The sequence below is a fragment of the Merops nubicus genome, unplaced genomic scaffold (genome assembly GCF_000691845.1).
Source record: "Merops nubicus isolate BGI_N331 unplaced genomic scaffold, ASM69184v1 scaffold18057, whole genome shotgun sequence".
In the NCBI taxonomy this organism is placed as follows: domain Eukaryota; kingdom Metazoa; phylum Chordata; class Aves; order Coraciiformes; family Meropidae; genus Merops; species Merops nubicus.
Window position 1 is genome coordinate 1 of NW_008618504.1, and position 11,683 is coordinate 11,683.

An 11,683-nucleotide genomic window follows, 5' to 3' on the forward strand; every position below is an offset into this window, starting at 1 on the left:
CCCGAAACAATCGTCTCCTGTAAATGTAAACCGGATGCACTGGCCACCGAGCTACGTGTCCTAGCTGAGAGGCGAACTGATAACTCTGTGCAAATAACCCCGAAACTTCTCCTTGTAGCAATAAAAACGCCGAGTAAAACAACGAAAAAAAATTGTGCAACAAAGTTCTGCAGCTAGACAACAGTGCTATTCCTCAACCTGCCTTTTCTACGTCTAACGAGTGTATGCACATGCCAGCACGAATATTTATTGTTGCCTCCATGGCAAAGAAAAGAAAATTATTGTAGTGCATTTTAAGTCTTAAATTCATTCACTGCCTTAAAGGCAGCAATAATTCCACTTGCTGGTATCTAGAGGATTCTTTTAGACTTAGGGATACTTAGCAATCCAGGATTGCTTTTTTTTCTTTTTTTCCAAAAATTTGTGAGTTACATTTGATTATCTACAGTGGGAGACACCATGCAAGTGACAAGTACTGCATTTTAAACTTTAAAATCTTTTGTCATTAGTGAATTTATATTTCATATATATATATTTGATGTGATACTATCCACTCAAGATAATACAACACTTTGTTTTTATATTAGCAAACATTCCAAGAGTTTAATATTCTTGAATGTTTTTTCTCTTTTATACTTCTAAAGAGATCAAAATAAATTAAACGTTTTGTACATAATTACAGAAGAAGTAGTTAACTTATTTTATCTTTTTAGTTTAGTACAAAGATATTTGCAAGTTCATTGCCGAAATACACCTTATTTATAAATTTCTTCCATTCTAACGCTAACAGCAAAGGCTCTTTGGCCTTTGGGCTTTCAGCATCTCCAACAGAAAGCTGCAAGATTTCTAATTGAAAGGTGCTGCTTTGGGTATTCTCCTCGTACCACTACATAGGTTCCTAAGATGTGGGATCTAAAATGGCTTCAGTTAGTAATGGACCTGCATTCATCAGCTTTTTATGGCATATTAAAACATGAGAAGAAAACAATTATTTGTATTAGTACGCAAGTTGCTTTAAAAGAATCCACTTGGAGGGCAGAATAAAAAAAATCAAATCTACTTCAGCTTACTCAATGTAAAATACAAAGCCACATTTACTCAAAAAGCAGTATTGTCCAATAAGCAAAAAAAAAAAAGTTTAAGATGGGCTTTTCCAACACACTGAAGGGCCTCGCCCCATAGTCCTTCTTTTCTAAAATTTAGTGGTAAAAGAAAACATTTCACATTTTATTTCCTGCCAATCATGACTGCTTTGAAAAGTCGTAATAGAAACAGTTCCATTCTGATGAGTGTCAGCATCTTATCTGCACACTTTTCTAGTGGACAACAAAAAATTTTATACATCTATAGTAAAGTCCATGGAAGCTTTAAGGTACAAGACTACATGTTGTAGGCCACATAGATGGGATCTAGCTGGTCTGCCAAAAATCCATCTCGTAGGTGCATACGTTGTTTCTCTCCACGGGAGTTGATAGGAATTACACCAATGTCCACAACCACCACCACCCCTACAATCAGATAGTGTTCCTCCAGGACCACATTGGTGACCAAAGGAACCAGGTCCAAAGCTTCTTGCTCTGATCCGTCCAGCTCAACTACAACGACCAATAAATTTGTCCAGGTGAACACCGCACTGGAACAAAAGAAAAAAAGAACATTAGTGGTGTGGTTATTTCAACCATTTTCATTCCACCTTGGCTGCCTTTTATTTCAGCTCCTAGGGCTCCGTCTTAATGCTCAGCACAGAGTGGATGTAGCAAGAGAGAACATGTCTGCAGGCAGGGGCAGAAGAACAGGCCCATTAGCTCTCACTATAACATTGCTACAGTACTAAGTATTGGGCTCAACTTCACAGAAACTTGAGTCTAATCCTTGCCTGCCACGTAAGGAGGTGGTAGGACAACGTGTGGTTCCATCTGAAGCCAGGGGACTGTCACAGCACTGCTATGCTACTCATGAAGGCATGTGTGAGTGATGTGTGCATGGACATGCCTTCTCTGGGGATTCCGAAGAGCAGCCCAGAAGACCAAAGGAGGTTATAGAATCACAGAATCACTAAGGTTGGAAAAGACTTCTAAGATCACCAAGTCAAACTGTCAACCCAAAACTACCATGTCCACTAGACCATGTCCCGAAATACCAAGTCTACATCTTTTTTAAACACCTCCAGGGATGATGAATCCACCACCTCCCTGGGCAGCCTGTTCCAATGCTTCACCACGTAAAGAAATTCTTTCTAATATGTAATCTAAACCTCCCCTGGCACAACTTAAGCCCATTTCCTCTGATTCTAAGAGGCAAGAAATAGGAGGTTAAAAGAAGAGGCACCAAAAGGAATAGCAGGAACATAGTCTGAGCTGAAAGATTTTTGGGATAAACTCTGCCTAGAGAACAGGTGCAGAGCCCTGAGAACGTCTACATGGCATGCTGCAGGCTGCACAGAGGTCCCCAAGTGGCTGGGGCTTCCTCACTTGTATGGTGCTAGGCAAACATGGCTACATGCATTCTGGACTGGGCTGGCTGCTGTCCAGGCAAGTCAGAGCTCACCACAGAAGAGCTGTGATTCTTCTGGACCAGTTGGTTTACACCAAGATAAGCAGTATCTCCATCTGTTTTATTTGAGCTGTGTTATTTCTGTTGGGTTGAATGGGACAGGAGTTTTTACATTCCTTATTAATAGGCGAGATGGTCAAGTGAACACCATTATCATCCATATCTCATATTTACTAAAAGAACTTTCTAAGACCCAAAAATTTTGGTTAAGTCCTCGAGCTCAAGCGGGTAAATTTTGGTAGCTGCTACTGAGCATCTTTTCTGGCTAAGGATAATGCATTTATCCTTCCAAATATGGAGGCTGGGAGGGTATGAAAGTCTGGTGTGTGTTACCCTCCAGCCTCCTGCCCACATCTCTAATGTCCCCAAAGCCCCTGAAGTCTCAAAGAAGGTCAGTAGGACTGAGGCTCCACAAAGGGCAATCCCATTCTTCCTTGCAGGTGTTTAAGACACAGAGGATGGTTATTTCTTCTTCTAACTTATTCCATAGCCTAAATAATAATATTCTACCCATGTAACTCATACATCAAGCCCTGTACTTTACGCTCCTTTGCCTTATAAAGTCAGGGGATCATTTCACAAACCTGTCTCCAGGATCAGCATCTGAGTTAGAATATATTATGTACATAAGCCAATTTTAAAAAGAGCTGCATACCCTAATGTCAACACTTGACTGAGAGAGAAGCACACTGTTTTAGTCTACTAGGACAGTTCTGAAAATCCCTGTACTTTGGAAACATACCTTACTTTGTCCAAAAGTTAGCTATGAAAATGTGTTCTATGTTGATGCTTAACAGAATGGATTTTAGGAGGAAAGTACTGACTATTAAAAAAAAGTTAATTTTCAGATCCTGCCAAACTACTATTTGATTGAATTCTCATGTGTTTATTGATCTGGAGAACTAATGGGCAGCCAAAGCAAGGCAGTGCAGGCTCCTTTTGACTTAGTACTGCTGTGAAATGAATTTTAATTTGTAATTCTGTTTTCACAGCCATTCAAGGAAGTTTTGATTGATGCTGAATATTAAGAAAGTGAAGCATCAGTGTGCACAGGTGACCAGCTCCAGAGAGGTCTTAGAACTTTTATGGATTGCTGTACAAACGTTAAATTAGTATTATATGTATTTTAACAAAAAGCCTGGGGAGGTTTTATTAAAATATAAATTGGCACTTGGAAACCATGCTTTAAATCTACTGTTAGCTTGTTACTTTGGAAAGTAAGTAATGGCAATATTCAGGAGCAGGCCCCTAAAACATGGCTTAGGAGAATTTAGTTTATGTGAGTTCATAAGACTGACTCCCAAAACCTTCATGAAGCTTCTGTTAAGTCCTCAAGTTACTGACACTCCTAACAGGGTTTCAATTTAACTTAAAACTTGTTTAATGTGTCATGATTCTAACTCACTGGTAACCACTGTAAGCAAAAGGAAATATTGCCCTTCATGTTCTCACCAGTTGAGATGGAGTTAAACTAGTCAGCATGTATCACTTATTAATACATTAACTTTCTATCCCTGATAAATAAAGAAAAATAACACAAACAAAAAATTTGGGACCCAGGAAGGCTGCAGTTTCTCAAGGAATTACGGAGTCACAGCCAATAGATGGAGCACAGCCAATGCACTGAGCTGAGAATGGCTCCTCCTGCTTCTTCCATCCCACCAAATGCTTCAGGAAAAAAAGAAAGTTGCTGAAACACCTCCAGTGGAGAGACCCATAATGGTTCACTTCTCCAAATATGTTGTGTGGCTTTACCTACTTGTCATTACACAGAGAGAAAACCATTTCTTAGTAATTTCCAGGAAGATATGCTCTATTCCTCTTCCAAGAGTTTGAAGTCTAAATGAGTCAACAACGTGTTTTAATTAAAAAAACATACACATTCATTACTTCTCAAGATATTTTTTTCAGAATTAAAAACACTTTCAAAAATGCCTGGTGTAGTTATGCACTACAATAAAACCAGACTGTGTCACTCTTTTGCTTATTATGTATTGAGACACAGGAGGTCCAGAGTCAGAGGTTGTTGATTTTATGCTAAAATTATTTAAGAGACAAGAATAATTTTAAATGACCTTCTAGATCTGATCCCCAGTGACACAAGTTGCACATCAGGATCTCATGTCAGTCAACAAGTCACTGCTTTCCTCAATACTGTTAAACATTACAAAATCAGCATGCATTTCTTGGAAGCCAAGGCTATTTTTACAATCTAGCTAGTGGATGTACCCAGCACCTTTTGTTTGCAGTAGGTATTGATGCAGTTAAATCCCTGCTGGGTCACTGCAACCAGAACAACAGTGGCCACAAGGACAGAGGCTCATGCCCCTGACCAAAGAAAGGCATCTACAAAGCATATATACCAAAACAAAGATTTAACTGGCTATTATTCTGTCAAGGGCTGTTCCACAAAGACAGGAGGAGGATCGCTAAGAGAAGCTGAAAGATAAATTATATTGAGAAAAATAAAGGACAGTCAGGACTGGGACTATGAATGAAAACTCCATGATGGTGGCTGGAGAGAGCTATTAGGCAGAGCACTGCTCAGGAGGAGGCTGGCAACTGTGAGCAAATCAGCTGTTATCCTGAACTACTGCACATCCACTTTCTGAAATCTCACTCATGTGCCTTGTACATTGTCACCTAACTGCTGGGAGGAGTTAAGGCACCAAGAATTATTGGATGTACCTTTGTGCAGAAATTCAGTGGCCTTTTACTTTGGTCCTTGCAGCTTACCCCAACCCTTATTTAGTTACCATTATCCCACTCAGGATTTCCATGACAATGGAAGGAAAAGAATCCTCAAAATGCTCTCAGTGGTCTTGTAAAGAGGAACATAATTTAAGCTTTTTTGGCCACTGAAACCCACGGTGACCATTTCTGCACTGTGATGTAGCTGCTTCATCCACTGCCCATGAGCTCAGGTTTTGAGGATGCACAAACCTCTGACAAACCCAACACATTGTTTATGAATCTGTGGCCATCCTGTAAAAGAGATGTCAATCTGAAAATTTTCCATCCACTGCTGATACTGATTTGACACATTTTCAAGAAGAATTTCACAGCATCCTTAAAGTGTTCACACTGGTCTATATCAGGACACAGAGTCCACCACCCACTATAATGGCTAGCTGGCACAAGACCATACCAGCAGTGATGATGCCAGATCCCTCCTAGAGGGAGCGGGCAATAAGGCAAAAACTCCATTACAGTCAGCCAAGCAATTAACTGCCTTAATTTTAACAGATATTTAATAAATAACCAAGGTGTTTTGACTAAAGAAGCCAGTCTGGCTGCTGTACTTCATTAACAAGTTTCCTGCTCCAAGCCACACTTCTGCAGCAAGTTTTGGAAAGAAAAAGGGGAGTCATGTCTTATACTCAATAAATTGCTCTGGCTGTGGGGACAGGTTTGTTCTGGTTGAAAGGAGAAGAGCTGAGCTGAGGTTATACCAAAACAAAACAAGTACCTGACTAAGTTTTCTGATGCAGGAATAATGAAAAACAATTTGTTTTCATGTCAAGAAATAATTACCTGCTGTGTGCATCTGATGATGTGACACATTGATTAAGAAAACATCATTATTAACTCATTGATTTACTGCTTCAATTGCCATTGTGACCTTGATCTGATCACTGCTTGATTTATTAATAACCAATTCAAAAGTAACAGTGTGTTCACTAATAAAGTTTATTAGTGTGTCCATTTATTTGAAATGCTTGCTTGCTTGCTTGCTCCTTCTAATAACAACACTCCTAAAGCTTGAACTCAGAACAGTTTGCTTTTCCTGGTTAGAATATAAATCTCAAACTCCATGAAACAGCTACTGACCTACCTGAATGCCACATGCCTCTCTCAGATTACAAGTTTAATCCTTCACTTGTACATAAAAACACACACAAAAAAGAAACACATTGAATGATCTTAGCAGAAAACAGTCCTTTCTGATTAAATCTGTGAAAAGTTTCATCCTAAGGACGTATTTACAGCTGGGTTATAAATCCCGTAACCATCTTGACAGGCCATTTCCTGGATCAATTGCAATATCCAAGAGAAAAACCCAGATGCTATAGATATTTCAGCTTTATATAAGGGCCTTAGTGTTATATAATCCTTACCATTCTGTGATGCTCTTGTGTGCTCTAATCACAGAGGTTTCAATATCGATGGGGTGGTATCTCATCCCTCGCAGCTCCATGGCTTCATCCAGTGCACCCACAACGTAAAGAGCATCATGGCGTTCTGATTGTAAGGAAGACAAAGTTAATGACTCTGTTCTCCAGGACATCACATTACAAAAATGTTCACTTTAATAAATAAGTAAAATAAGGATAACTTTTATAAATTATCCTCAAAATTCTGAAACTCCAAAGTAATTCTGAACTAATAGGAATTTTCCATTACTGAAGTGCCATGCAGAGCAGAATGCAGAAGAAAGGAAGGCAGAAACACTATTCCCTTTTGGAGGACAGAAAGGTGGAATTCTTTATCCAAAGACAGTGGCATGAATTCCTGTTTTTCTCTCAGGTAGATGCAGAACAGACACATTCTTTTTTTAAGGCACCCTAACAGACAATACACTTCTTGTTTCTCTCTCTTTCTTTTGGAAGAGAAAGGATAGATTTGCCCCTAAAAATATGGATGCTGTTCTTCCAGGTGCTTTGAGACGGTCAGTACTGATGCTGACGGTGTATCACAAAGGCGTTTATCAACAGACTAGAAATACCTGCTATGAGCCAGAGAGCAAATTGCTCATTCAGACAAATGGCAAGCTCTGGAGTGTAAGACACTCACAGTACAAATTTTTACTGACTAAAGAAATAAATGAGGCTGAAATGACACTTTAAAAAAGATATTAGGCTGATAATAAACGATTGTATTGTTATCCATAAAGAAATAATACTCGCTGGCAGACTTAAAAGCAGATAACTGGCCCTTTTTTGCATTAATTTAGGCAGTTGCATGGAGGTAATGTAATAGCAATATAACCCCTACAAGTAATAAAGGGCAGAGTGCTTTCTACACCAGGAGCTAAAAGTGGGTGGACAACAGAGCCTTAGCAAGCCTTTGCCAGGCGAAGATTTAAGCCATATGGATGCTTAAGCTTCAATATCCTCAGAGAACCCTGAATTTTCTCAAGGCTGGGCTATCCTTATAAATTGAGAAAAGCCTGTGCAACCACAAGTAAATCTCTGCAGAAAGACGCTAACATAAGGACACAGGCAGCACTCATAATCCACAGTGATTACTAGAATGCTCTCAGATTTGATGAATTCACCAACCCAAACACCCCAGAGCTTCTCCTGCAGGCTACTGCTTCTGTTACACTTCAAAATGTCCCCGCAGGTTTAAAGACAGGGAAATGTGAGAACAGGACAGCTTCTCTAAATAAATTTATAACAGAGAAGCTCTCAAAGAAGGTGGGTGTCAGAAGGGGGCCAGGGTTCAGGTCACAATGAGGCTTTTTCTACCTGCAGAAACGCAGTCCTGCAGATACGACTGTGAGAGCAAATGATGCCATTTTAAGCTGCATCTCATATTTTTCAAGTTGAAGCACGTGACACATCAACAGTGCCAAAAATTCACTTGTGGAAGGGATTTATAGCACCTGAGGTACAGCAAAGGAAAAGCAACTGTTTCAGCAGGGAAATCCTGCCCTCATGTTTTATTTTCTGATTATTGTAACTAAGGCTTTTTTTCCATTCTACAGATTTCGCAGACTGAGTGCGCTGGGTAGTGCAGGCCAAGAGACAGCATCAGACCCAAAATAATCCAAATTATGTGCATAGATCTAGAGAGAAACCTCTTACCTCCATTTGCATCTGTGAGTTCTGTTCTTCTCAGGAACCCCAGATAGCCAGTTCGAGCCCAAATAGTCTGTGTGTCTCCAAAGCTGAGTCTTGAATTAAAATGATCCGATTGCAAAGATTCATCTCCATAGATGGTAAAATACCCACTGGCATTGTGAGTGCTGTGAACCCATATCTAAGTTAAAAGCAATTATACTGGTATTAATTAAAGTAGCTTTCCAGAATGAAGCATTATTGAAAGTTCTTGATGCGATTATTTCAGCAATAGCTAGGGAATGCTATAATACATTTTAACATGGTTTCTGAACCCCTAACTGACCCAGTTTTAGGCACAGAGAGCCCAAGCTAGCCTTGCTGAAGTCAGAGTGTGGATCTGGGCTGTGCCTGGAGGAGAGGGAAGCTGGATGCACGGCTGCAGGGACACCTGCCTTGCAGCCCTCTGGCCCCAGGTTACTCAAAAGCCTGAGCAGTCTCCCTGAATGGCTCAGCTAGCTCAGAGGTCTGCTTGGTGATGGCCATTTTCAGAAGAGCCTACAGACCACAGCTCTTTCCATAGTCTCCCACACCCCAGTTCAGTCTTTTCACTCCTGCAGGGCATCTTCCATCAACACCAGGCAGACACATCATTGTACAGCCTGAGGCCAGGGACCTTCACCTATGGAAAAGGATTCATTTCATCTAACTCAAGGCAACACAGGAATTTTTATGATTTCAATGTAATGAAATCTTACAGATGAATCTCACAAATTAGATTGTGGTTTTAATTATGACTAAGCCAATTCTTTATTAGCTCTTTAATTGCTCATTGGAAATAACATGTTTTCTCTCTCTAGAAACATAAAATAAATTGGAAAAACATACAGCCTTTCTCAACTCAGCTAATAAGAGTACTTCAGTACATTGAAGCACAATGATTATAAAGAGAATAGCACTAGAAAACTATCTAGCTGGAATGAGACTAATCAATAAACTTATTTTTAATGTAAGTTTTCATTAGAATTAGTGAAGCACCAAGTAGAAAAGTTAGAAAAAGCAGATTTAAAAAAAAAGTTTTAACAAACTTGAGCTATTATTAGTATTTATCAAGCATTTTACTAACAATTTTAACAGTGATATAAATATCATGCTACACACTTTATGTACTATAAAGATCTGGAGAATTCACAATTTTCTTAACTAAGCCTTCAGTAAGACGTATTGTAAGAAACCTATGGCATATATGATGATAACTTTATCTCTGCAATTTAGTTCAGAGCATACAAAGTTTAAGTTTTCACAACTCACCTCACCAAGATGAGAATCTCCTAAGGGTCCCTTTGTTTCTGGATTAGCAATAATGATACGCACTCCTGGGAGGATCTATTGAATGAAAACATGAGGCAGTAAGAATGCAGATATCTGCTTATACAGTTGTATGCTGGCTCTTTGTCCACAAAAAACCTTCATTAGAAACTGGAGGAAATCCTTAAAAAGTTAAAAGAGATTTATAGTCCATAGATGTAATACATTCTGAGGTATCTGGGAAATGCTACAAGACCTCTTCTTCTTGTGAAAGCTCTTCCATCAATAAAAACTCCTCAGAAATCAAACGTTGTCCTACAATACAAAAATTCTACCAAATCTACCAAATGGCTCAAGTCTATCTGAGTGCATATACTAGAAAAAAAAAACAACCCAACAACCATGCAAGCCACACGAAACTCTGGCCTGCAACAAAGAGAGGGGCACTATGCAACCTCCCCAGAATGATGCCCTGCCAATAGCTTAATGTAATGGATGTTCAACCACTATAGAGATGGACAGATGTTAAACCCTAAAACTGAAAATGTAGCATCCTCAGACCATGAGTCTTCGCAAAACTGTGGTTATAAAGTTTTAGATGAGCATCCACAGCACCAAGGGCAGTCAGTGAGCAGGGAGTGCCTTGGTGGAACAATGGAGCAGTGATGGCACCCCTCCTTTCTCCCAAAGGCAGAGCACGCTTGCAGTAGACCTCAGTCATGGGTGCATGGCCAGACACTGCAGCCAGGGACAGCTGAGAGCAGCACCCCTATCTCTGCCTGCTGGTCCTGTGCCCCCACAGCGATGCCCCCCAGCAGTGATGGCCTCTCTGCAGGTATCAGCAGCCTGGGAGTACAGTGTTGATAATCCCAGACCAGTTCTTAGTAGAGGTGGGTCTACACTGATAAAACTGCCTTTCCTAGGGACACATCTGGTGGTGGTTTCAAGAGTGAGATGTGGAGAATGAAATACCTGCTTTTTACATAAAAGAAGGAAATGCTTTTTGCGTAAAAAAGGAAGACACAGCTTCTGAGAGAGCAGTAATGCATCAGTAATGCAGTTCCCACCATCATGCTGTAACCCCAGCAGTGAAGGTCTTCAGTCTGCACAGCTGATAAAACCTTTCTCGACATTACAATGACATCAAAATGAGATGGAAATTTACTGAAAATATCTGCCATAAAAGGTACATTGAAATCGCCTCTCTGTACTTACTTTTCCTGACTCCATGAGGGGCAAACTATGTGGAGATCCTCTTTCGACTAAACGAACTCTGTAAAATACATGTAAAAATAATATGAATAATACATGGTTGTGTTTATTTGCTTTTCATTACCATTTATTTCTAAAAGGACTGGTTAATGGTTGCAGAGATTAATGGGTTTTTTTTCGGAACAGATGAAGCTTATATCCTGAACAACACAACTGGTCCCAATACTTAATCTTAGTCAACACTTAGGCTTGGAAAATAATGAAAAAAAGCTGTGTGAGAACATTTTCCTAGTAATTAAATTCTTCAATAGTAGTTGGAGCCTTTTATTTGTTTTTGATAAGACTTTTGTAAATGGAATTCCATGCAGAAATTTATTCATAACAAGAGGGATCTGAAATATTTATTTCCCACAAGAACATCATAAATGCCAGAGCACAGACACAGAAGCATGTGAGCTGACTGAGAAACCACATTCCATGAACAGCTAACAGTTAACATCACATTGAAATAACTCATACCTGGCCTCAGCTTCAAATCTACATTTGCAAAATTAATTATTTTCAATGGACAGTGGTTGATACATATTTTAATACTTTAAAAAAAAAAAAAAATACTGAAAAATGTTATTACTGCTGAAGTCAGGCACCTTCCATGACTATGGCTTTCTGGTTCTCTCTATTCTTTTTGTTTTCCTCATTTTTCTGAAATTCCTCATTTAGCCTTAGAAAAGTACTCAGCAGGTTAGAACGAAAGAGACTTTCAAATCTTAAAATAGCTGATGATCTCAGCCAGTAGTGGTGAAGAAAATCTGGTAACATCTAGGCAT

At 39.5% G+C, this 11,683-nt stretch overlaps 1 protein-coding gene across 1 annotated transcript in view; it reads right to left on the reverse strand.

Moving 5' to 3' along the window:
- Positions 1 to 1,321: 1,321 nt before the first annotated feature.
- The window catches only part of LOC103775995 (disco-interacting protein 2 homolog C-like), a gene marked incomplete at its 5' end in the record, with an annotated part of 37,942 nt that continues 27,580 nt past the window's right edge, over positions 1,322 to 11,683 (reverse strand). Inside the window, 4 exons of the mRNA XM_008943474.1 lie at positions 1,322 to 1,633; positions 6,672 to 6,795; positions 8,364 to 8,538; positions 9,648 to 9,722. Of these exons, the coding sequence (XP_008941722.1) occupies positions 1,381 to 1,633; positions 6,672 to 6,795; positions 8,364 to 8,538; positions 9,648 to 9,722 (627 nt within the window). The remainder of the gene's footprint in view (positions 1,634 to 6,671; positions 6,796 to 8,363; positions 8,539 to 9,647; positions 9,723 to 11,683) is intronic.